This window comes from Suillus plorans (assembly GCF_016647745.1).
Source record: "Suillus plorans strain S12 chromosome Unknown HD556scaffold_39, whole genome shotgun sequence".
Classification (NCBI taxonomy): domain Eukaryota; kingdom Fungi; phylum Basidiomycota; class Agaricomycetes; order Boletales; family Suillaceae; genus Suillus; species Suillus plorans.
The window spans coordinates 75,870-101,162 of record NW_024537423.1 but is presented as its reverse complement, the minus strand read 5'-3'; the positions used below and the strand labels follow the sequence as shown (position 1 = coordinate 101,162).

Below are 25,293 nucleotides of genomic sequence, written 5' to 3'. Positions count from 1 at the left end.
ATGGCTAAGCGTCGAAGTTACAATGAAACGACACCAAATTGAGGTTCTTTATGTTAGATGGATGGCACCCTTGGCAGACCACCGGTCAGGCATGAGTTGCGCTAAGCTGCCAAAGGTCGCTTTCGTTGACGAGTCCGACCACGATGCCTATGGCTGGCTTGATCCAGGTCAGGTCATCCGAAGTGCGCACCTTATTCCAGCTTTTGCCTCTGGGCGCGGAACTAGGGAACTGCATGGGTATGGGTAACCCGCAGCGGGTCACGGGTACGGGTACTGCCGGGTACGGGTACGGGTCAGGATTTTGTGACCCGCACAAATACCCATACCCGTGATGTACCCGTCACAGTCGCAGTGTAGCCATTCTATGCTTGGGTACATTCACAGCGCGCGCACGCGGCGCATGTAGAGTCGACTCTAGATGGGGAGTTAGTGGTATTAGGGCTGCAAAGGTGCATGTTTTTATGCTACTTCATCACGCTAACTGATCATTTTTAGTAACTTATGATTACTCTTGTGCATACCACCACTCGTGCCCTCTCATTCTTCCCATCTCGTTGCTCATTGCTCTCAGTCATTCGCTGCTTGTTCCAGGTGCGCATGTTGTTTTTTTCTCGTTTACTACTATCTTTAACTTTACAGTGTGCTACTACCACCACTCGCGCCCTACTACCACCACTCATGCCCTACTACTACCACTCGCGCCGTACACTGCATCCTACCCTCCATCTTGTTCTTCCTGTCTCGTCCCTCCTTCCACTCTTCTGGCACTCTCCAGTGTCCTCCGCATATGTCTGAGCCACGTCAGCATTCGCTGACGTGCGCCAGGCGTGTGCGCTAAGCACTGGTGGCTGCTGGGATCAGGTGGGGGAGGGTACACCCGCCATGGGTACACACCCGCACCTACACCCGCACCTGCACCCGTACCTGTGTCTACGGGTACATACCCGTGGCGGGTACGGGTACGGGTTGGCCTCGAGACACCCGCGGGTTTACCCGTGCGGATCCCTACGCGGAACCACCTCCCTTCGCTACGGAAAATCATTCGCTCGTCAGAGTGGTGACTTAGATGATTGGGAGGCATACTATGTTGGAATGTAAGCGCAACCTCCAATCCTGCTATCCTTACTCAAGCTGCAGCTCGCTCAGTTTTGTTGACCGGGATATGCTTATGCGTTATACACCTCATGGCATAGGGCATCCTACGGTCGTGCGGGAGATATTACGAAATTGCGCCAATGCGGAACTCATGGACAGCGCACCGTGCGAGCATAACATTCAACCCTGCGAGGCCGATGTTGAGCAAGGTGAGAGTGACGACGACGATGAAGAAGAAAGTGATGATGGTGACGATGACGATGATGGTGAGGAGTCCGATGTTCAGGATTCAGATGATCGGGAGATGGAAGATGGTGAAGGCGAGGAAGATGATTTTGTGTCCTTCTGATTCACTACGATCGTCGAAGCTCAATGTACCTGGTGCCACTTTAATAGGAGGACCGGTGATCTATTCTGTCCGGCTCTCAGGCCACTAGTACAAAGGTTTCGCGCACTGAGCCTCGCTGTCAGGATATAAGAGCTATCTGATTTGATTCACTAGTACAGATTTGAGACGAATAGTGACTAGATAAAAGCAAGTCATAAGCTAAAGCGCCCTCAGATCGGAACAGACGTGAGCCATGTACACCAACCCTGCAAATGTTGTGCGACATTGGACAATGAATTGAGGAGAGATCATATGATATGCATCAGCACATCTTGGTTATGCGTCAGCAGGAGATCCGTTATGGAACAGGGAACCACATGCCTGGATATGTACAGTTCTCAACGACATCCGTCACAGGCCGCTCTGCCGTCAAAACTAGCACCAGCGAGAGAAAGAGAACAGCATGAGTCACGATACGTGCATATGTCAAGGAGCTCGAAGGTGGTTCTCACTTGGTGTTCCCCGAGCGTGACTCGGAGTCGTGATGACAAAGCATATTGAAAGACATCTTTATAACAACCTAATGAGCCCCAATACGCCTATTTCATATCACTCACCAACTAGAAGCCGCGCCACGATATACGGTTAGAATGGGTGTACTAGTAGAGGACAACGAACGAGGCAGGAAAGTCCGTGCATACTTGTTCAACTTGTATCACGTGACTAATGATGTAATACTGTACCCGCTACATGATTCAGCCAATTAAAGATCATTTATCGTTTATCATTGCATAAGCATCAAAATATAGTTGTTCGACGACTTGAACAGCATTGAAGGACCCGCTATGTCAGATCTTCAAAGCATTCCGAGGACGAAAATGAGATCGATGACACCTCTTCAATATCGCAACTTCGTCATTTTGTTATTCTACTGACTATTGCAAAATTGAAATACCTCACTCGCACTACGCCCTGAAGGTTCGAACGCCTGTTCTGATTCGTCTGTACTCCGGCGCTTCATGAAGACTCTCAGGCTCAGGCTCGTTCACTCCTGCTCTTCTCCGAGTTGAGTCTTTTGCACTCTGGCGCTGTCAGTGCATGTGGACTCTCGTCCTTCTCGACTCGGAGTCTCTTTCAAAGTTGTGTGCTCTGGTGTTGCATCTAGACTCTTGTTTATTCGGTATGTGATAACTACAACCTTCTAGACAATGCTAACCCGTGCGTAGATCTCCAAGGAGAACTCACCCTCAGCTCTGGAGCAAACTTTGGTCGTTGTGACGAAAAATTGGAGTTGATATCGACCATTTCCATATCCAACATATAACTAAAGCAAATATACCAACACACGCTCTATCCACATTATCTCGACTGCTAGCTGTTCCAGCTCTCACTCTGACAATCGCCGATCTGTTCAGACCTCTTTTGATCGATTTATGCGCCAGATGGCTTCACGACGATGACGATATCGAAGATGGGTTCATTGTGTTTCGTCTCCTCATTGAGCTTCATGAGGAGCTATATCCGTGCGCTTTCTTATCGCACTTGTGTTATTCGTCTCACGTCTGGCTGTAGATGCTTATATGCTTTCTTGCAAATACCATGTCTATCCAAGGGACCACTTGCTTTCATAGCTGCGGCTCCTTCCGTTGCTGAAATTGAAACCATTCGTCTGCACCGCATGTTGTTTGTATATTATCGCCTTCTCCGCACTAGTCGTCTCCTTCTTAAGCATCTGCTATGGTGAAACGTTCAAGGCCGCTTTAGAAATGCCTATACACTTCCAGGTAACTTGATTTACTGTTGATTCTCTGCCTTGGCGTTACTAAGTCTTGATGCCAGCTGCTTCCAAATGCATTCGAATTGCACGGAGTCGACTTCCTGGTGTCATATGGTACAGGAATAACTTCGACATACAACGAGGATATGGCGTAGCATAAATGTATCTAACGCCCCTTACAAATTATTTAGCCTACGGACTCGACAATGTCGTATACGACAATTTGACTGGCGCGCCCCCTGCTTTACTCTTGGTTCTCTTGTTTCTTTGTATCTGAATTTCCTGGTGGGAACTAGCAAATATACTCGATTTTTAAATTTTTCTGTGTCTTAACAGTTCGCTTGGAGAGGCCCTGAAAAAGCTGGAGAACCATCGCTAGTGATGTGCAAGGCCCGGCTTGAAGCCCTGGGCCGGCCCAAGCCAGGCCCAAATAGGCCGGGCCTAGCCCAGGCCTAAGTCACGGCCTGAGCAGGGCTTAGGCCTGGGCTTGAATTTAGAAAAGCCTAAGCCGGCGGCCCAAGCCGCAGCTTTGGTACATAGAGTATATGACACCTTGTCACGTCAGTGGTCACGCCCCACAAGTATGTGTTTGGCATGTTCTCATTACTGACTCTTACTATGACGCGATTCTAGAACTTGTAAAGGCACAGCAGGATCTAACAGGTAAGTCTCGTCTCAGTATCTTGGTCAGAACTCTTTATTGACGATGTATGTACCTAACAGGTAAGTCTCCTACGTCGCATCAGTATGGCTACTCGAAGTGTAAAGTAAAAGCTAACTCATGTCTCAGTATCTTGGTCAGAACTGAGACGCTCGGGTGGCTGGATGCTGCCTTTTATACGGTAAGTCCTTTTCTAATCTATATTGAAACGAAACATTGATACTTGGAAGATTTCGGCCCCGACGTCACATCTCTCGTCCCTGCGCCTCTTTTCCCTTGCGCTCGGACGATCTATTCACCATGTCGTTCCTCGCCTTCGGTCTCATTGGCAACGTTTGACTCGGAGGGTTTGGACGTCGACAGCGATTCCTCTCAACTTCAACTCGCTCGACGGAGACTTCAATGGGTGTCATCTCGCGTCACCACATTGCAAGAAGTCGTCGCGTATTCATTATTTGGTATCTTCAGTGTCCATGTCCACCTACAGACATCACCATCCTCGACTGGGTCGGACAACCTTCCGAGTTCAACAGCTGTCTTCTGGCCTATATCACTTCTTACGCCACTCCTCCACACACCCTTCCATCCCTGTCCGAACGTTCTCCTCCTTGTCTTCTTCCCTTCACCTGCTCTTGTCCATCATCTGTATTCGTGAGCCACGTCAGCAGTTGCTGACGTGTGCTGGGCGTTTGCGCATGGTGTTCGTGGTGTTGGGAACAGCATGGTGGAGCTCAGACATTGGTTTGGGCCGCGGCTTGCATGGGCCTAAGCCCCGGCTTTGGGCCGGCTTGGGCTCGCGGCTCAGGCTTCAAATCTGGTGAGCCTAAGCCCCCCCCAGGCCGAGCCTAAGCCGGGGCTTTGAGCCCAAGCCGGGCCGGAACATCACTAACCATCGCAAAAGTGGCGCTGGTGGCAGCATGTCACAATTTTGTTGCGAAGTCTGATGCTATTCTAGATTTTCTAACTGGTTCCAAAGGGCACGTCATATGGAAAGGTCTTGAACAGCATCTTAAATCAAAACATAAATCACGCAAAACTAGAATGATCGACGAGATTGAGAAAAGTGCGCTGCTGAGCCCTGCCTGCTGCGGTGACAGCATGTTATATTTTTGTTACGAAATGTAACAACATTCTATATCTGTTGACAAGTGCCAAAGGCACCTCCCACAGCAAGGTCTTGGATTGTCTCCTAATTCTAACCATACATGACGAAAACCGAGAGCATCCGAGAGGTATGAGGGAGGTGCACTACCGTCCTGTGTTGATCTTCGTTGCCGCAGGTCACAACTTTGTTACAAAATCACACGCTATTCTACATTTGTTGACGAGTGATAAAGGCACCTCCCACGAGAATGTCTTGGATGAGATTATAAGGCAAAGCAAAAGTAAGACAAAATGACAATATTCAAAATGATTGCCACCAGTATACTACCACACCTCGTCGACTGCAATGCAGGAATGTCATCATATTGTTGTGCACTACTCATGTTACTCTAAATTTGCAGGCACTGATGGCTATGTATGTACAACTCAAATTTTTAACAGTATAGATGATCATATTTAGTAGAGCAGAATTATATTCTTCTACAGTTCGCACGGCTACAATATCAAGGTCTCATCAATTCACTGATGTTAGCATAGCTATGGTCAAGTTACAGCTACGAGTTTCCGAATCAGCCGAAAGGGATCAAGGCTGTGCTTATCGAGCGTGGCCTGTATAGTGCTGCCGCAGTCCGGTCCAGGACCTAGGTTCGAACCCGAACCTTTGTGGACCGGACCCATGGTTCGGTCACAGGTCCAGAATTTCTCTTGGACCGAACCCCTTGGTAGGTTCGAGGTTCGGTGTGTTGTCGATGAATCCGGACCGGTTCTGGACGCATCCGGACCGGTTCGAACCTATCATGTCGCTGGCTTTGACTTACGATTTTCGAAGTCGAAGCCTCATGTTTTTGGTGAGGCTTTCTATTTAAGTATCATCCTTGCCCTTCTGTTCACCGTCTTCTCCTACTTCTCCTGCAAGGCAATCTCTCGGCTACTTCAGTAATGCAACTCATTCATGCGCCAGTGAGTTCGCAACAAGTCTACTGTCTGTCACAATTAACTTATGATGTGATTTATTTCAGAACATACCTACAGTTGTGATTCACCATACTGATTATCTGCCATGGGTTCTCATTTTGGTGTTTCATGGTGCGCAACAGTTTTAAATCTAGTTTTAAATAAATTCACTTGGTACCTAGGTTTGAAATTTATGCCCCCTGCTGCTATGTCCTCTGCACGTCGCGCTGACGGTTCGTTGAAAGACGCCAGTGAGATAGCGTGGTACAATGATGCCGAAGACGACTCTCCAATGGTTCCTCCCCCTGCTCCTGCACACAACGGCACTCTCAATTCGTTTGTACGTCGTTCTGGTCGAGCGGTCAAACCCACAGAGAAGATCCGCGAGACTCTGACTGCCAGCAGTACCTCAGCCAAACGGTCAGCTGTAGAACCTCCTCAGGGTGTCCCTGCACCCAAACGAGTGTTCGTTGGTACCAGTAGCAGAGAGGATGACGAGGATGACGACGAAGATGCACCCGCACTTGAAGACGTTACAGATGATGAGGAAGAGGATGCCGAGAATGCCGAGAATGCCGAGAATGAAGAAGCTTATCAACGGACGAAGAAGCTCGGCGACCAGGATCGCGAAGACCGCAAATCCCTCAAGAAAGATGAACGCAGCGCTGACTTGACTACAGTCTTTACCTTTGAGAAAGGTCACATCAACCCCCACACCCAGGAGCGTGAAAATGGGTGGTGGTGTGAGGTATGCAAGGCCAATAATGTCCCACTACACCAGTGCTTTTTTAAAGGTGGTATCTCGACTAGACGCACTCACATTGCTCGCCATCCCAAGTGCCACTACCCAGTCTATCACGACCGCTGCAAAGAACGGGGTATCAAGATGCACAATCGTGCCATACCTCGTGATTGCAAGGCAACCGACAGTCAGGCAACCTTGGACGGCTCTCTGACTCCAAAGATTCCCACGTTCACGAAGTCCGGACTCATGGATTACATCGTCGAACTCATTGTCGCTGAGGACGAGGTAAGTAGCTTTCATTTCTGAGATTTTTTAAAGATACTTACACTACATTTGTACTAGGCATTTCAACTCGTAGATAAAGGTCCCTTCCGTCGACTTCTTCAATATCTCCGACCCTCGCTTTCAGAAACAGATATTCCCCACCGTACAAAAACGCATGATGAGATCCTCGAACGTGCGAAGCTGGCAGTCGAGCGCGTGAAAGAGAAGCTCAAGCATGTCGACAGCAAAATTTCCATGACGTTCGACTCGTGGACATCTTTTCCTGGTCACCCTTTCCTATCCATTACAGCGCATTACATAGACTCCCCGATCGAAAAGCCTCACAGTCATTGTGAACGAGGAGTAGCTGTACGTAGCGTACAAATTTGTCGTTGTTGTCTTGTAAAATTTTGATTTTTTTGCAAATTGAAATAAAGGGTTCGAGGGTTCGAACGCGTTCTGAACTTGAACCGAACCCTTCCGAACGCGTTCACAGGGGTCCGGTCCATGGTTCAGCCTCCTTGCTCGAACCTGACCAATGGTCAGGTTCGGGGTTCGCAAATATAGGGCCATGAACTGGACCGAACCGGACTTCGGCAGCACTAGGCCTGTACAAGTCCGGCTGTCGTGGGAGGTGCGACAAATGCAACCCTGATGCAGATGTTGTTTGTTGCAACAAACGTGTACTCGAGCGACAGCCTGACTTTCAGCAGCAGAAGTCCCTTGTCCAGGAAACCATCGATCAGTCGGGGCACATTTGCATCTTCCTCCCCAAATTCCACTGCGAGCTGAACCCAATCGAATTTTTCTGGGGCCAGGTTAAGAAGTATCTTCGCGACAATTGTGATTACACATTCGACACGCTGAAGAAGAACATGCCGCTCGCACTCGCATCTGTATCCATCAACACGATCCGATTATGGCTAGGGATCCGCACGGGTAAACCCACGGGTGTCTCGAGGCCAACCCGTACCCGTACCCGCCACGGGTATGTACCCGTAGACACGGGTACGGGTGCAGGTGCGGGTGTGTACCCATGGCGGGTGTACCCTCCCCCACCTGATCCCAGCAGCCACCAGTGCTTAGCGCACACGCCTGGCGCACGTCAGCGAATGCTGACGTGGCTCAGACATATGCGGAGGACACTGGAGAGTGCCAGAAGAGTGGAAGGAGGGACGAGACAGGAAGAACAAGATGGAGGGTAGGATGCAGTGTACGGCGCGAGTGGTAGTAGTAGGGCATGAGTGGTGGTAGTAGGGCGCGAGTGGTGGTAGTAGCACACTGTAAAGTTAAAGATAGTAGTAAACGAGAAAAAAACAACATGCGCACCTGGAACAAGCAGCGAATGACTGAGAGCAATGAGCAACGAGATGGGAAGAATGAGAGGGCACGAGTGGTGGTATGCACAAGAGTAATCATAAGTTACTAAAAATGATCAGTTAGCGTGATGAAGTAGCATAAAAACATGCACCTTTGCAGCCCTAATACCACTAACTCCCCATCTAGAGTCGACTCTACATGCGCCGCGTGCGCGCGCTGTGAATGTACCCAAGCATAGAATGGCTACACTGCGACTGTGACGGGTACATCACGGGTACGGGTATTTGTGCGGGTCACAAAATCCTGACCCGTACCCGTACCCGGCAGTACCCGTACCCGTGACCCGCTGCGGGTTACCCATACCCATGCAGTTCCCTAATTATGGCAGCATCGGATGTTTCGTTGGATGGAGACATACAGGTCAGGTCTTACCACCCGAGATGCTCAGTTGCGGGTCAAACAATTCAGTTCTGCACGCTATAAATCACACAGACGAGTTCCCGAAACAGTAGCGAGAGTTTTTGATCATGTATAGCTATATTTCGTAGGGATGCGCCAAATTGACCTCCATGAAAAAAAAAACTCCCTCAAATTTAAGTATTATCGAAATCCGTCTGGAGGTTTTGTTCCTTGGGCAAATACAAGCATTTTGGCAAGAGGGATAAGAATTCGGGTGAAATCTCGAGGTGCTAAAGAATCAAGATGTTGCACAAAAGTAGCGGTGACTAAGTGACGTGCACCATAGGAAGACGACTTACTTTTATTACGTCCTACTAAGCACTATTTTACGCTTACTAAGTACTGACTTATAGCATGGACGCACTGAGTCCAATGCCGATCATATAGACACGATATACTTGCGTGAAGAATCGCTGTCTTTCGATAGTGTAGGGGGCAGAACTGGCAAAACTCTACCAAAGCTATGTAACCTCCACGGTCAGCTCCCTCCTATTAATTATCACATACAAATTGACCCTGACCACTTTTACACGCATGCTAGTGTATGTACGAGACGACTCTGCCTCTGCCTCTCGGATTGTATTATTAGATCGGCAGAAGCAGTCGGCGTTGGTAGTTCTTACCTGCTCCTCGTCGACTGTTCGAGCAAACTCGGTTCTAAGACGCGATCCTCCATTTCAAAGGTGTGAATTGACATTGCCGTGTGTCGACAGCTCATCTCCAGAAAAGAATGAAGAATAGTGCATTGCATTATACTATAAAGTGTACACGTGAATAAGTCTGGTTTGTGAGTATGGAAATTGCTGGAAGAATTGTATCCCAGGAACTAATGCTATGTTGAAACAGCGAAGCAGTGTTAGAAGAAGATCTGTCGTTGAGCCTAGAGAATCTTGTCCGTGCGATCATCCGTGCGAAAATAAGTATTGAGGGTATACAAATTGCTGGAGGGATTATATCCCAGAAACGTTGTGTTGAAACGGTGAATCAGCATTTGAAGAAGATTGGTGTTAAGCCTAAGCAGGAATCTTCATGAAAGACGCGAAATACGCATCAAGGACCTCAGCGCGATCCAGTGGCGCGATAGCTCCAACATAGCCATCAGGGCGAACAGCAACAAGCGCTCCCTCAGATCCCACTCCAAAATACGAGTAACCTTCTCCCCCAAAGTTAGCAGTGGGATCGGTATCATCGACAAACACCCTAAGAGCACCTCGATCAATATCATCCCACTTGACACAGATGAGGAAGCACTCACTTTGACCAATGAGGGCGAAGAAGCGCAGGGAGCCGCAAGAGATTGAACTCATCCTTCCGGCCCTTGCTGATCGTGATGATGTCAAATCGCGAGCTCCCAGGCGTCGCGTAACGGTTCAGGAAGCTCCAGGGTTTCTGCATGTCCGCGACCATCGACTCGACCCTTGCTTGCTGAAGCGGATCGCTGAATTCACCGGTGAACACAAGTAACTTGAAGAGGGAGTCTGAAGGAAGCAGGTCCTGGAGCTCGAATGGCCGTCCGTCTGCTGCCCGCATGAATTTGTATGGAGGGACGCGTTTGCCGAGGACGAGACCGCCGGCCAGCTCCTGGTATCTGTCGTTTACTACAACTGAAGCTGAAGGGTGATAATGTATCCCAATTCCACTGGTGAAATCTGTTTGGAAAGTCCTACAAACTCACGGGATTAATAACAGGAAAAGACTGTCGGTAAAGGGATGTTACTTCAAGAGCTGCTCGGGTAAAACCCCATCGCTGTTCTGCCCGGTCAAGGGCTTGCCACAGACAAGGGTGGACCACGTTTTATCAAACGCGATCAGTTCTAATGCGAATTTACGGCGCTCTGATTCGTACTATAGGTGGGATGTGAGCAAGGAGTCAAATAGCTGTACAAGAGCGAGCTTGCCGTTGACAAAAGGGACATATCTGCCCACCCACGGACAACTTGAGCAATTTTCCAAGCTGAGAAAGCTATTCAGCTCGATCGTGAGAGCAGGAACGGAAGACATACCTAGATTATGACTATCGTTTATACTCGCGTTCATTCCTTGTCCTGGAAGTTCCATTGTAACCAGACCGGGGGAAAGGGCCAGATTTAAGACGCTTACCTGCTTTTGGCGTGTGTGTGTGGCAAGCATCGCCAGCAATAAATACTCGATTGTTGATGGAAAACTTCGAGGCCACTCGTTGTCCAACTTGAGATGTCAAATGAACACGAATTCATAGCAAGTAGTAAGGCGCGACGTACCGCTATATATCGTCCACCACAAAAATTCACCCTCCGGGGTAAGCTTGTAAGGTTCGAGCGATTTCTGGGCGGTCTAAGGGGATATTGATGAATGCTGACTATAGTATGATAATGGATACCGCTTACCTTAAAAATCTGATCTGGACCCATTCTATCCTTGTCCACCCTGCCTGTCACTGGATCGATGACATCTTTCTCTTCCAGTTGCACATATAAGCGAATGATATCCTTTTCTCGAGGAATGACAAAAAGTGAGCCATGGTTGGATTGTGCAAGGCACTTATTCCTGATATCCGGGAAGTCAGTGTCAGGAACAAGGTCCATGACACCCCAGATGGAATCTATCGATCGAGAGTGAGCTTGTTGAGAATTCGAAGTGACAAACATTCTCACCAGACTGTTCTCCATCCATCGTGATATCGAATTGTTTTCGGGTCCATGAGTGAGCGCCTACCAAGGTAAATGATTAATTTTGGAAAGAGGAATGTTTTCAGAGCGTACCATCACCACCAAGAACAAATTTAGCGTGAACAATCTCTTCTGGTTGTGCACCCTCGGATTCGTCAAGTCTTTGGAGCACAACGCGGACTGGATATGATGTAGGATTCGCCAATTCGTCTTCATCCTTAGAAAGCTCTATCGAAGTTGGCATGGTTGATCGTTCGACCTTAACACCAAGCGATGACATGGAATCTAGGAAAATGTCTTGAATGGCTGCTTGATTGAGCGTAGCCTTGATCTCATTCAGCTGATATAATTCCTGTCAGATTCATGAACGCACCTCGAATGGGTATCTTGCAGACGGAGCTGTTATGTTTGATGTTCTTTTGGTAAGCTAATGGCGGAAATTCAGTGAACATCCTTCGTCGATAGCGGAACACGAACCTCTATGCCGCCGGTCGAAGAAGGGTTGTAGAATGCCTGAGATGTAATGAGCCACAACATATCCTGCAAGCCCGTCTTAAAAGGCGTACCGCTAGATGTATTTGGCAACACTCCTTCAGAAGGCGCTCTGCAAGTCCATAACTCTATGTCCGGCTTGTTAATACCGAGTCTTATTCAGTCAGCAAGGAAGCATCTTCACCTGCAAAAGTTCAATAGTGCGAGGTGAAATTCCATCACCATTCCCAGCGGCTATTCTGGAGGCCCTAACGGAACGTTGAGTTAAAAGCAGGAATGGGATGGTCGACCCACTGACCTTTGGTCGATGATGCGGACATTCACATTCGCATTTGCGAGGGCATTCGCGCACATGAGGCCAGCAGGGCCAGCGCCAATAATGAGAACGTCGACTTCAGAGTGACGTACGAACGGAACAGCCTGCATTGAGAAAGAACTATAACTTAGTAATGGAAGTGGAGGAATGTGTCTTGATACAGGGGATGCAGGTCTACAATCCTCAAGAGAGCGTTCTTAAAGATGCTAGAGTGGTAGAATAAATAGATATCAGTCATGCCCACAGTAGTGTCCCTGGAGCCATGTTAGCTACAAGACCGAATCGATCAAAGCTAGTATTCACAGCCGGTAGGGATTCTAACTGAAGGTTTCAAGTTCACATCAAGGGTGTCACAGTAGACACCAAGTCGGTTAGTCACCTTTGTGACTATAGTAGTTTCGGGATGGATACTCACACTGGTGTTTCACAGGGCTACCGTTTAGATGCCGAGCAGTCATTCTCCTCAGAGACGCTGCAACCTTCTTTGACAGCCCTTGCTCCGCATGAGATCCGCGTGTTTTTCCTTCATGTGTCCGACCCGAGCGCATCTTATGATGAGATGCTTCTAGGTGTAAATGAACTGTATCAGGAAGACTTTTCGTATGTCGCTCTAATTTTAAACGCTGTCCTAGGTCAATCAACGGAACATGCCAGCGAAGAATTCAATTGGCCTGAGTAATTTTTGCAGTTGGGAGGCAAGTGAGCTGTGCCGCCACTGATGTTGAACTTGTCTAATTTAGTCCTGGAACAAGTGGCAGAGATGGTAACAGGTGGCTTCAAGGTCACTAATTCGACTGTGAATTCACGTCGTTATCGATGGTCGTGTGATCCGAGTCAGAACTTGAAACATGCACCAGTCAGCCATATATGCTAATCTTTACACATTGTGTACCATACATATACTTATGAGCAATAGTTTGATCATCTGATGGCCCATGATGTCTGATACAGAGTTATTCTTGCTTTTCGCAGGGCTCTGAGATGGAATGGATCAGAGAGAAGAACGATACCAAAGCCAGCTAGTCGATAACTGCGGGTCCGGAATAACCGAGACCACCGTAGAATGCACCTTACTAGCTGTCTGTGGCAGGAACTCAGCCTTATATGTAAAGACGGCGAACCTGAAGGGCCGGAGCATCCTAGCTCTTGTCAAACACGATATCTCGCACCGCGCACCTACTAGATTGTTTTAAATCCACCTGTTTGATGCAACGGCAAGTATGCAAGTCCAGACGCTTGTCTGGAATTGCTACATACGGGCAATGCTTCTGCTGGACCGCGAGTGCTGTGGATAAGAAACAATATCATGTGCCATATATAAGCAGATCACATACAAACCGAGTCCACCGCCCACTTCACCCACGTAGTTACTAGTAGGCACCATTGCTTTCCTCGTGGTCAAGCAAGTCCTGGTGGTTCTGATTCGAGCGCAGGGAGGTACTAACTGCTCGATTGGATACGATGAAATATAATTTCATTCAGCTGATATAATTTCTGTGCAATTTATGAACGCACCTCGAATGAGTACCTTGCAGACAGAGCTGTCGCGTTTGAAGTTCTGTCGGTAAGCTAACATCAGCGGGTTAGATCGTGCTACAGAGTGCTACGGAGCGCTTCGTAGCACTCTGTAATGAATTACGTTTCCCTGATGAATGGTGGAACTAAGATGCCATCAGTCATATATCCTGCAAGCCTGTCTCGAAAGGCGTACCGCTAGATCAACTTGGCGAGACACCTTTGGAAGGATGATTATATATCCAGCTTGTCAATACCGAGTTTCGGTCGGTCAGCAAGGAACCTGCAAAAGTTCAATAGTGCGAGGTGAAAGTCCATCACGAACTAGTTATTTTGAAGGCTCTAGCGCAAAGTCGAGTTAAAAGCAGGAATGGAAGGGGTCAAGACACTGACCTTTGGTCGACGATGCGGACATTAACTCTCGCATTTGCCAGGGTCAGCAGGAATAATGAGAACGTCAACTTCAGAGTGGTATACGAACGGAACAGGCATTGCGAAAGAACTATAACTTAACAATGGGGGAAATGTAGAGGAGTGCGTCTTGATACAGGGGATGCAGGTCCACAATCCTCAAGAGAGGATTCTTAAGGACAGCCCAGTGGTAGAATAAATAGAAATCAGTCGCGCCCACTGTCCATGGAGCCACGTTAGCTACCTGCGAACGAGACCGAATTGATCAAATTGCTGAGGTTGATCTAGATACGGATCTTGTAGACTAGTGATCTAGATAGCAATAATGCATTACTCTGCAGATCGCCATTATGATGCGGCGATGTGATCTGGGTGTCTTTGAGTTTGATAGACGTACAATCTTTATAAGGTGTTTGATTGCACTAACCATAAATGTGGAGCGGGGTAGAGCTAATCAAATGAGCCTCGTTTGTATGCAAGTCCCGCTTGATGCTATTCCCCTTACCACTTGGTTCAAGCGCGGGGTGCTTCGTTCGGAATCGTTCCAGTAGTGATACGACAAGAAATAGCTTCGCCTAGACCTTTACTTCGAAACCCTATATGTTAAATAAATACCACGACGGATCCTCGATCAAATTTCTCCCTGGAGACCACTCGGCAAGCATTTCCCTACACAGTACTGCTAGTTGACGCTCCTGGAAATCAATCGAATTCATGCTAGTTTCCGCATTGGAGTATACCACGACTTTGGCGTGATATTCTCGAACGCTAAGAATGAGGCGTGGTCCCAGCACAAACATCTGCACGGCCGATAAAATTTGAAGAGTGTCACCGAGTATCTGAGTTCCAATGGAAATCGAATTCTACAGAAATGATGAGCAGTGGTTACACGCAGATATCAGCAACAGGTCAGCGCACCGCGACTTATGGAGAGAGATAAGCAAGCTGGAGGCAAGACCAACCAGCAAAGCCAACATGTGCGGAACTTGAGCAGAAAAATATAACCGTGTTCACATTACAAGCTCACCTTGCAAAATAAAGAACGTGAGATTGTATCAGCACTCTGAAACAGTCCCCGATAGTCGATCCTGTCAATGGGCAAGCAAAGAACATGAGCATCTTTCTAGATCCCTGATACATGGCATGCAACCGAGCAATCATGATGACTTGCATCGTGTGTCAGTCAGGTAAATATCAGAGGCATTGCACCTGGGTAACTTACCGCACAATATCGCAGTCAAGGCCACATTTGTCCCATTTAGTGCGTAGTCTGTGATAGTGCCTAAAACTCCCAATTAGTGAACGCCCTCGCACTAGTATCAAAGACTCCGACTTACACCTGTCGAGTCATTATGTTGCGCCAAGTTCGATGGTTGGAATCTCACTCACCCCTACACATGAGCGTATTGATTGGATGAGTGAAATGGTTGCAGAATACTTACTGCATCTGTCAGCGATACCGATGGCATAACTTCTGTGTCCCGCCGGTCAGAAAAATGAAACACAGCGCATATGAGACATACGCAGAAGATGGACACTAATTGTCAGAGATGAGCTATTAGCACAGTACAGAGTTGTTGATCTCGACACATACACAGAAAACGGTATTCCAATATAGCGTATCTAGACCATTTTGGAGTCAGCACAACTTGCCCATCACGCTAAACAACGTGAGGTACGAACAATCAGATACAGCACAGTCATGAGATACCAGCGTTGTCTCTGTCACGAATTCATTGCATGCTCTTGTTTTCCTCCGATACGGGACTCTTGTTACTTACCCAGGTGAGTTCAATCTATGACACCATTCTTAGTGAGATGGCTGCTCCGGCGATAACATCGACGTACCTCTTGTTCAAGTGTTAAGACTAGTCGAAATATCATGAGAACATCAGCGATTTTCGAACACTATCCTGCTCACCCCAATCATATACCACCACGATGCCAACAGCATCTTCAAAACCGCAAGTCAACGTTGGATCCAGACATCCTGATGTGACAAACCTGCCAAATAGCTCAAAAGAAGATTCCGATTGATTTGCGGCCACCAACTGGGATCATTTGAGACGTAAGTCATGTTCGAGGGATGGGGTGTGAGCAAGTGGGGAATGTTGGTAGTGTATGACGTTAGCGTTCGTGCTAGATATACCACCATTCGGCGTTTCTATTGTCCAAATCAGCACAATGGAGATTTATATTTGATCCTGCCTCAAGATCGAGTGAAAAAGTTCGAAATCAAATAAAAAGAAGCCCTGGATAATCAATGTAGAATTTGATTTACAACCCAGTATTAGCATGCGACCACGTGGATACCAGAAAAGTTCCAGTCGTTGGCGATGTCGGAAAACTGATTTCCAATGCCATTTTCGGGGTGTTTCGTGCGAAACTATGTGGCCGTTGGTCGCATCTTTGTCTGATGCTTGCACACGCACAGCCGTCTTACAGACACACCGTTGCTGTAGAATCCTAATTCCACCTTGACAGGGCGACAACGATACAAATCCGAAACAGTCACATGTCGCAACATGCAGATAGCATGACATATTTACGCGATGAAGCGCACGGTAACCATTCCATTCTCCATCTATGGAAAGCCTTGGCCTGGACGATGTAATTGCCATAACCTAGAAGATTTGCCATACAAATGTTGCTGTACCGTATATCCGCCCTTTTTGAGCGCTTCAAATGCATAGATATTGTTATGTGTTTCCCATGGGTTTCGATGTTGACATCCTGTTGTTCGAGAAAGGGAAGTTGAACTGTTGCGGTCGCTGTCTTGGCTTCGGAGTTCCTGTGCAGATCCATCCTGTGTTGGCTCAGATCAGTACCATCGAGTGTTAAATACATGAAAGCTATGATATACTTACTATGACAACACCAAAACACGGCGATGAATAGTGATGTGCCTGGTCTGGCTTCAGGCCCCGGCCCACAGGCCCTCACAGGCCAGGCCCAAGCCACGGGCTATACTGTCATATTGAGGCTTAAAAGTATGTGATAAGACACGCACATTAGTAAACCACTTCGCGCTGTACGGTGCTGCACAGCGTGCAAGATCTACAGCTTGGTCCCAATTAGCCAGTCCATCACAGTGACACCTTGCGCTGTGAATCTCTGTACAGACACCCACAGACCGCCCAGTAACTTTTGTTCGAGGACACGACGGACGAGGAATGAAGTCTATAATGAATGTATGCAAATACTAGATATCAATAATCAGTATTATATCAAAAGCAAAATGAATAAAAGAGTGTCTCACCTCCAATTCACCTCAGTCTCGAGAGTCGAAGACCGAGGTGCAAAGTACTATGATAAATGAGCGCATAACGTATTATGTAAGCAAGTGTTGTTTGTTGTTGTCCAGATTTACGCATTTGGCTATTACAAATTATTCACAAACTCCGAGCTCGCCACCTCTAAAGTCATTTGCAACACACTGTATCCAGGATTCCAACGCCTACTAAGTATCTCGTTCTGCAGGTCTGCGTCAGATTCCATCCGAAGTAGAAGACGTTATTTGAAGAGCAGTTTGGATTGAACTCGACAATACACCCCCTGCGTGTAATCTACAGCGAGAACTTGAAGCAGAACGCGCTCGGGCGGCTCCTGCAGGAGAACATCACGCATCTGTTCATCCTTGCCTGAAGATCATAACCGCACATAGGTCTCTTCCTCGCGATAAACTGTACTCGTAGATTTGGCATTGAAATTTTATGGCCAGCTTGAATAGCTGAGTCCCTCGCTTCACAGTCTGCAGTCTGCATCTGACTTTCATTTCATTTTGTGCTACAGAAGTCAGACGGAGGCGTGGTCTAGCCCCATCACGTACGGAATGGCAGACGGACTTCACGACCTGTTAATTATCACTGAAGATACCCTAAACTGGTTTTCACGAGCAAAGTCCATTCTTCTCGTTGGTCCATCTACTGTGTGATCGGTATCTGCTCGAGGTGCCTGACTTTGCAGACCATAAGATTGGACTAAGCCCAGGCACCTGATGGACGACTCTGACAAGTTGCCCGGCGGTTCGCCTGTAGAAGAGGAGGCTCACTAGCACTCCCGAGTATCATTGCGGTTGGTGGTTTGCCTTGGACAGCCTTTCGGTCCATTTTTGCTAGCGCAGCAGTGTGTCGGAGAACACAAGAGGATTTCGGATCATAATATCAGCACGCGAGTCAAAGACAACTTCCGTCGGCACCGGAACATCGGTGCCGTAGAAATACTATAGGTTTGCGTCATCTCTGTTGCGCAGTCCACCTGCTGCATGAAACGAGCCGGTTTATCAGAATTCTCACTCGCGGACATTGCGTTTGATAGTTCGCTTCGGACAGCCTTTCGGTCCATTTTTGCTATCGCAGCGCGCGACGGAGAACTCAAGAGGATCGCAGCAATTCATAATATCATTGCACAGTTTAAGGATATAGCTTTTATTAGCTCCAAATATGATGGACATCAGGACACTATTAGAGATACTGTGGCTTGCCGCTGTATGAATCCTTTGAAAAATCTCCCACCTGTCTGAGAGAGGGTTTATCGTCACGCCACCTTCCAAGATATCAATAGCCTGAGTGAACTAGTCTCCAAATCCGCCTGCGGTTACGGTTAATGAGATCGATCGAGCATAATACTGCTCAGACTGAACATTTTTAAACGCTGTTGGAGCGCCAAGGATCCTGGCACGTAGTCGGTAGTTACTTACTGCCGTTCTGCCATTCGCCGTGACAGAACTTGAAAGATACCGGAATATGTGTGAGATAAACTGCGTAGTTGTCAATGCAAATCCTAACTGTATTAATCTACCCAATAAACGAACATTAGGACATGTCCCCGATTCATCCAATCACATTTCAAGCGTGAACACTGTCCACTCAACTCCTCTGGCGCTCACACCGAAAACTGCGACAACAATCTTCCCAAACACCTGACTGATTCCGCGCAATGCACTCGATGAACAGAATGTACTTGAAATATTTATTGATCTTGATATCAACGAACTCAAAAGGCTGGAAGGTACTTCAAGGAAGTTCGGAAACCAGGCAGGTATGATGGCCCCGGCACCCATCATTGATGGGTGCCGAAGTCTATTAACGACGAGCTCTCGGTGATTATTATGGTGCGAGAAGCGAGGGGAGTGTTTGTGATGTCGAATCATTATTGTCAACCAATGGTATTTTGTAGTTGACGAATAATTTACCTCTTCTGAGTTTCGCCTGGTTTTGCCATGACACAACCCTAGTTCTGTCATGTTCTGCCGGCAAATAGTTCTACCCACAGCACTATCGGTAGTCCTGCGCATTGCTGTAGTAGTCGGTCCTGGATAGATAGAGCCGTAGTATAGAGGTTTGGCCTTGTATTTCCCTTGCAGTCCGTGTCCGTTCAAGTTCCAGTGCTATTTTCGTCACTGGAATTGTTCACGAAAAGACTCACCCCAGAAATCTGAAAGACACACCATCTGGTTGGAGAGATTATATTAGATATGTTGCGAGGCCACATTTTGTGAAATGATGGCACATGCTCTGACGTGCATTCGAGTTGCACGAAAGACACGACACCGGCGTGACCGATGCAAATCTCCATTCTGCCTGACATGCCCAGGATCCGGGGACCGGCAATAGGAACCGACCCTATTCGACTGCCAATAATACACAAGAGAACGTCACATTCCCTGCGTCGCAAAGAAAACTCCCGAGTCACGTTCCTGGGAGGCTACTATGTAGTAGTACTGTAGAGTTACGCACCTAAGTTCGACCTGATATGGGTGTGACCGAATGAACATTAGGTTCGAAAGTTCGAAGGGGTGTGTGACGTGTGACATGTTGCGCATAGGTTCGTTGGGTGAGATGACCGACTGGGCTGGGAGTCTCATTAGGCAGACGTATTTCTTTCTTTGTACGAGCGCAGAGACACATTGCAAATACTCAATATAAGGACTTTTGGCAGCACTAGGACTTTTTTCGTGTTTTTACTGCATGTTTTCGTGTTTTTACCGCATGTCACAACTTAAGTTCGATGACCTCAAAATGCGTGTGACTGTCACACGAAATAGGTTCGGTTCGCTCGCCCTGTGATGGTGTGACGAACTTAAGTGCGTAGCTGTACAGTAGTAGTATAATGATGCTCATGTATCATTATGTACACCGGTGGGAAGTTGCAAACACGTGACTCGAATTTTGGGGTGCTAGAAACTTTGACAAGCTGCCAGTGCCGGTTGCCACTATCGGTCAGTGCTAACTCTGCGCATGTAGGTGGCTGAATGTCATGCTCAAGCAGCAAGCTACAGTCGCCTTCATACATAAAGGGACAGATTTATTTTAAGAGTGTCCTGGATCCATGTGCCATACGTGCTAGTACATTGACCTCATCTGACCTACCTCTCGGATGGTGACCCGGAGGCAATCATGATACCTCAACAATCCATCGATGCGCAGAAGCGGTCTGTCAAGCATGTTCTCCCACTTTGGCGCAGTCTGCAAAATCGCATTTGACTCCTGCGTTGGTCGCGGATGGTTAGCCTTGGCTTCCACACAAATCAAGCTTTGTTGGTTGGTCCACCCCGTCCCATATTTTTAGGATTCAAGTTAGTACCTTACAAAGATTCTACGTATACCAAACTCAAAGATACCCAGATCACACCACCGCGTCATGATGGCCGTCTGCGAATAATGCATTGTTGCTATCTATATCACTGGTGTACAAGATATTGTATCTAAATCAACCTCGGCAAATATTGGTTTTGATTATTGGGTCTTACTTGCAGGGAACTGACATGGCTCTAGGGACAGCGGCTGCGACTGATTTCTATTTATTCTACCCCTGTGCCGCCTTTAAGAAAGCTCTCTTGAGGATTGTAGACCTGCATCCCCTGTACCAAGACGCATTCCTCTACACTCCCATTACCAAGTCATAGTTCTTTCTCAATGCCTGTTCGGTTCGCACGTCACTCTGAAGTCGACGTTCTCATTATTGGCGCTGGCCCTGCTGGTCTCATGTGCGCGAATGCCCTCGCAAATGCGAGAGTGAATGTCCGCATCGTCGACCAAAGGTCAGTGGGTCAATCCCTTCCATGCCTGCTTTTAATTCAACTTTCGGTTAGGGCCTTCAAGATAACTGCCGGTTATGGCGATGGAATTTCACCTCGCACTATTGAACTGCTGCAGGTGAAAATGCTTCCTGACTGACCGACTAAGACTCAGTATTAACGAGATGAACATAGAGTTATGGACTTGCAGAGCGCCTTCTAAAGGAGTGTTCGCAAATCCATCTAGCAGTACGCCTTTGAAGACGAGCTTGCAGGATATGTGACTCATTGCATCTTAGGCATTCTACAACCCTTCTTCGACCGGCGGTATAGAGGTTCGTGAATTCCGCTATCGACGAGGATGTTCACTGAATTTTCGCCATTAGCTTACCAAAAGAACATCAAACATAACAGCTCCGTCTGCAAGATACCCATTCGAGGTGCGTTCATAGATTGGACGGGAATTATATCAACTGAATGAGATCAAGGCTGCGCTCCATCAAGGAGCCATTCAAGACATTTTCTTAGATTCCATGTCATCGCTTGGCGTTGAGGTCGAACGATCGACCATGCCAACTTCGATAGAGCTCTCTAAGAATGAAGACGAATTGACGGATCCTACGTCATATCCAGTTTGCGTTGTGCTCCAAAGGCTAGACCAATCCGAGGATGAACAACAAGAAATTGTCCACGCTAAATTTGTTATTGGTGGTGACGGTAGGCTCCTAAAATGTCGATCTTACCAATATAATCATTCACATTGATAGGCGCTCACTCATGGACCCGCAAACAGTTCGATATCACGATGGATGGAGAACAGTCTGGTGAGAAAGTTGATCTCTCAAAATTCTCAGCAAGCTCAGTCTCGCTCGATAGATGCCATCTGGGGTGTCGTGGACTTTGTTCCCGACACTGACTTCCCGGACGTCAGGAATAAGTGTCTTGCACAATCTAACTATGGCTCGATGTTTCTCCTTCCTCGAGAAGAGGATCGCGTTCGCGCATATGTCCAACTGGAAGACAGAGATGTCATCAATCCAGTGACAGGCAGGGTGGACAAGGATAGAATGGGTCCAGAGGAAATTCTTAAAGTAAGTGGCATCCATTATCATACTACGGTCAACATTCATCGATGTTCCCCTTAGACTGCCCAGAAATCGCTCAAACCTTACAAGCTTATCCGGAAGAGTGAATTTTTGTGGTGGACGATATATAGCGGTATGCATCCTACTGCCAGCTATGAATTCGTGTTTGTCTGACACTTTTACTCAAGTTGGACAACGAGTGGCCTCGAAGTTTTCTATCACAAATAGAGTATTTATCGCTGGTGATGCTTGCCACACGCACTCTCCGAAAGCAGGTAAGCGTCCTAAATTTAGCCCCTTCTCCCGGTCTGGTTACAATGGAACTTCCAGGGCAAGGAATGAACGCGAGTATAAACGATAGTCATAATCTAGGTATGTCTTCCGTTGCTGTCGTCGCGATCGAGCTAAATCGCTTTGTCAGCCTGGAAAATTGCCCAAGTTGTTCGTGGGTGGGCAGACATTTCCCTTTTGTCAACGGCAAGCTCGCCCTTGTGCGGTTATTTAACTCCTTGCTCACGTCCCGCCGATAGTACGAATCAGAGCGCCGTAAATTCGCATTAGAACTGATCGCGTTTGATAAAACGTGGTCCACCCTTGTGTGCGAGAAGCCCTTGACTGAACAGAACAGCGATGGAGTTTCGTCCGAACATGTCTTGAAGTGAGATTATTCTACCAACAGTCTCATCTTATTACTAATCCCGCGAGGTCGTAGGACTTTCCAAACAGATTTCACCAGTGGAATCGGGATACATTATCACCCTTCAGTTGTAGTAAATGACACATACCAGGAGCTGGCTAGTGGTCTCATCCTCGGCAAACGCGTCCCTCCATACAAATTCATGCGGGCAGCAGACGGACGGCCATTCGAGCTCCAGGACCTGCTTCCTTCAGACTCCCTCTTCAAGTTACTTGTGTTCACCAGTGAATTCAGCGATCCGCTTCAGCAAGCGAGGGTCGAGTCTATGGTTGCGGACATGCAGAAACCTCAGAGCTTCCTGAACCGTTACGCGACCCCTGGGGACTCGCGATTCGACGTCATCACGATTTGCAAAGACCGGAAGGACAAGTTTGACTTCTTGCAGCTTCCTACGCTTCTTCGCTCTCATTGGTCAAAGTGAGTGCTTGCTCATCTGTGTTAAGTGTGATGATATTGATCGAGGCGCTCTTAGGGTATTTGTCGATGACACCGATCCCACCGGTAGCTTTGGGGGAGAGGGTTACTCGTATTTTGGAGTGGGACCTGAGGGTGCGCTTGTTGCTGTTCGTCCTGATGGCTATGTTGGAGCCATCGCGCCACTGGATCGCGTTGAGGTCCTTGATGCGTATTTCGCGTCTTTCATGAAGATTACAGCTTAGGCTCAACAACGAAGATTGTTCCAATACTGCTTCGCTATTTCAACACAGCGCTAGTTCTTAGGATGTAATTCTTTCAGCACATACCCTCTCACATCATACTTATTCACGCATGGACTATTCTTTATACTTTTCTGGAGATAAGCCACCGACGTAGAGGCGATGGCGATTCACACTTTTGAAATATAGGATTACGCCTTACAACCGAGTTTACATCTCCGTTAACATTAACGTGTCAAAGTGACCAAAGTAAATTGTCTGTGATGTATCGGAGAAAGCTGAACATGGTAATGCATTGGGACCGGAGAGACTGACGGGTATGCCATAGATTCTCGGAAAACAACAAGGCTAATAAGAATGAACCACTCGAGTATGCTGATGGAAAGAGCTGAGGGAAAGAGCTGACGAGAGTCGACTATATAGCCAGCGATTCCTCTGAAGAGAGGCGTCAGTAGCCAGGCCTAAGCATCGTGACCTCCTTATATAGTACTCGGAATCTGGATGTGTCAAACATTCGGCCACAAAATGCCTGATAAGAAAGCAATGAGCAAGTGTCATCAGGCTAAATTCACCTACATCACGACATTATGCGACTGGATAATTATCCGCAGGCAAACCAAAATACGTTCTTTGAAAGATATTTATAAAAGATAACTCGCACCGAAAACAAAATAACACATGGAAGAAATAATGTGTCGGTGAAAATACCACTACAGCATATACTCTGGTAGACGACGGAGAAGGCGACAAAGAAAACGCGAGAATGTCAGGATGGTGGAGTCGAGCAAGCTGGACCCAATCGTATGGAGACCTGGAACCCTGTATGATATAGAGATTGAGACTGGCACTACATTACTCGTACCCGGTCGCAGTTACGCAGGCGGGACCTGAGTTGTAGATTAGTCATGTCACTGGCCTGAAACGGACATAAACTTCAGACTAACTCGTCTGAACTATGTACGTCAGGCACAAAGCTGGCGAACCAGTTAGTAGCAATTGATTTAGGGCATCACCGTCTTGGCGGTGTTTGTGGCGCTCCTGAAGGCGTTGAATAATTTGCTGATGACGTAAAATTGCGAACGGGGGACGGTTTGTGGGGTGTGGACGGTGATACGTGTGTGTGGAGTGTGTGGAATGACGTGGACATCCCAGCTGAGGAGGGGGAATAAATAAATAAGATACTTGTTGCGATAGGGTCATCCAAGTCTGTTCGGCACCATTGCGCATTTCTTGGTAAGTTGACTGCGTTCCACGTGGTGTACATGCGGCCGTATTAATCTGGGTAATCTATCTCATCGATATCCGCAATTTCTGCACTAGCTCCCCTCTAAGAGAGTCTTCGGTCTGCTTTGCGACCAGGTACAACCAGGGGCTGGTTCTTTACGGTCGCAAGACGTTCCATTGCGCCTATTCTAAATGTGGACGGAGCATGTAGGGTAGGTTTCGAAGAATCAGAAATGGAACCAGAAGATTGATGACCTGGCCGAATTTCCGGTGAAGCCAACCGCATGGGCGTATCGACAGATCTGTGGGAAGTGACAAGCCGATCATCTTCAACAAAGGTAGAAGACGACTCTCCAGACGATGGCGGTGTCGGGAAAAACAGCTTGATGGGCTGTTTCTGAGGATTGATGAGTTTTCCCGCCTTGATGAGACTATGCTCGGGCTCATCAATGTTAAATAACGCAGGAATATCGTTTTCGTCAGTTGTGATGTGCCGCCAGTCCACCTCAGGTTCTTGGCTTGTG

The 25,293-nt window shown here is 47.6% G+C and overlaps 7 protein-coding genes across 7 annotated transcripts; 4 read left to right on the top strand and 3 right to left on the bottom strand.

The window, feature by feature from the left end:
• Window positions 1-7,063: 7,063 nt before the first annotated feature.
• Window positions 7,064-7,249, top strand: HD556DRAFT_1192663 (uncharacterized protein; the record flags this gene model as incomplete). Its single annotated transcript, XM_041296210.1, has 1 exon — window positions 7,064-7,249. A coding segment is annotated over one exon (186 nt), but the record flags the coding sequence as incomplete, so codon positions are not given.
• Window positions 7,250-7,749: 500 nt separating this feature from the next.
• HD556DRAFT_1239881 (uncharacterized protein) lies at window positions 7,750-8,783 on the top strand (the record flags this gene model as incomplete). The annotated part of the gene is made up of 2 exons (XM_041298075.1): window positions 7,750-7,881; window positions 8,637-8,783. Coding segments are annotated over 2 exons (279 nt in total), but the record flags the coding sequence as incomplete, so codon positions are not given.
• Window positions 8,784-9,717: 934 nt separating this feature from the next.
• On the bottom strand, window positions 9,718-12,305 carry HD556DRAFT_1382192 (FAD binding domain-containing protein; the record flags this gene model as incomplete). The annotated part of the gene is made up of 15 exons (XM_041303275.1): window positions 12,146-12,305; window positions 12,032-12,095; window positions 11,922-11,975; window positions 11,833-11,868; window positions 11,729-11,782; window positions 11,449-11,680; window positions 11,341-11,397; window positions 11,074-11,288; window positions 10,948-11,020; window positions 10,808-10,894; window positions 10,711-10,752; window positions 10,606-10,661; window positions 10,425-10,552; window positions 9,963-10,370; window positions 9,718-9,907 (listed from the first exon to the last, which is right to left on the bottom strand). Exons 1-15 carry the CDS (start codon window positions 12,271-12,273, stop codon window positions 9,721-9,723), a joined length of 1,821 nt encoding a protein of 606 aa, XP_041158696.1. The 5' UTR covers window positions 12,274-12,305.
• Window positions 12,177-13,186, top strand: HD556DRAFT_1537080 (uncharacterized protein; the record flags this gene model as incomplete). Its single annotated transcript, XM_041309645.1, has 6 exons — window positions 12,177-12,471; window positions 12,499-12,533; window positions 12,594-12,734; window positions 12,796-12,862; window positions 12,904-13,019; window positions 13,136-13,186. Exons 1-6 carry the CDS (start codon window positions 12,426-12,428, stop codon window positions 13,184-13,186), a joined length of 456 nt encoding a protein of 151 aa, XP_041158695.1. The 5' UTR covers window positions 12,177-12,425.
• Window positions 13,187-15,425: 2,239 nt separating this feature from the next.
• HD556DRAFT_1382155 (uncharacterized protein) lies at window positions 15,426-16,174 on the bottom strand. Its single transcript, XM_041303274.1, has 7 exons — window positions 16,094-16,174; window positions 16,011-16,043; window positions 15,938-15,957; window positions 15,871-15,885; window positions 15,773-15,811; window positions 15,532-15,712; window positions 15,426-15,480 (listed from the first exon to the last, which is right to left on the bottom strand). Exons 1-6 carry the CDS (start codon window positions 16,164-16,166, stop codon window positions 15,578-15,580), a joined length of 315 nt encoding a protein of 104 aa, XP_041158694.1. The 5' UTR covers window positions 16,167-16,174; the 3' UTR covers window positions 15,426-15,480; window positions 15,532-15,577.
• Window positions 16,175-16,594: 420 nt separating this feature from the next.
• Window positions 16,595-17,404, bottom strand: HD556DRAFT_1382150 (uncharacterized protein). The gene is made up of 2 exons (XM_041303273.1): window positions 17,349-17,404; window positions 16,595-17,291 (listed from the first exon to the last, which is right to left on the bottom strand). The coding sequence occupies exon 2, from the start codon at window positions 16,934-16,936 to the stop codon at window positions 16,601-16,603; it is 336 nt and encodes a 111-aa protein (XP_041158693.1). The 5' UTR covers window positions 16,937-17,291; window positions 17,349-17,404; the 3' UTR covers window positions 16,595-16,600.
• A 3,602-nt stretch (window positions 17,405-21,006) lies between these two features.
• On the top strand, window positions 21,007-23,721 carry HD556DRAFT_1482755 (FAD binding domain-containing protein; the record flags this gene model as incomplete). The annotated part of the gene is made up of 15 exons (XM_041308657.1): window positions 21,007-21,131; window positions 21,183-21,246; window positions 21,303-21,356; window positions 21,407-21,442; window positions 21,494-21,547; window positions 21,596-21,824; window positions 21,875-21,931; window positions 21,984-22,198; window positions 22,253-22,325; window positions 22,381-22,467; window positions 22,523-22,564; window positions 22,614-22,669; window positions 22,723-22,850; window positions 22,905-23,306; window positions 23,362-23,721. 15 exons carry the CDS (start codon window positions 21,007-21,009, stop codon window positions 23,546-23,548), a joined length of 1,809 nt encoding a protein of 602 aa, XP_041158692.1. The 3' UTR covers window positions 23,549-23,721.
• Between the last annotated feature and the right edge of the window lie 1,572 nt (window positions 23,722-25,293).

Excerpts from the sequence above, each read along its gene's own strand:
- HD556DRAFT_1382155 (XM_041303274.1), bottom strand. The coding sequence starts at position 16,166 with ATGACTTACGTCTCAAATGATCCCAGTTGGTGGCCGCAAATCAATCGG. Across the intron at positions 16,044-16,093 it reads TCTTTTGAGCTATTTGGCAG|ATGCTGTTGGCATCGTGGTG; the intron begins GTTTGTCACATC and ends GCGGTTTTGAAG. Across the intron at positions 15,713-15,772 it reads TGACTGTGCTGTATCTGATT|ATACGCTATATTGGAATACC; the intron begins GTTCGTACCTCA and ends AAAATGGTCTAG.
- HD556DRAFT_1382150 (XM_041303273.1), bottom strand. The coding sequence starts at position 16,936 with ATGTATTTAACACTCGATGGTACTGATCTGAGCCAACACAGGATGGAT.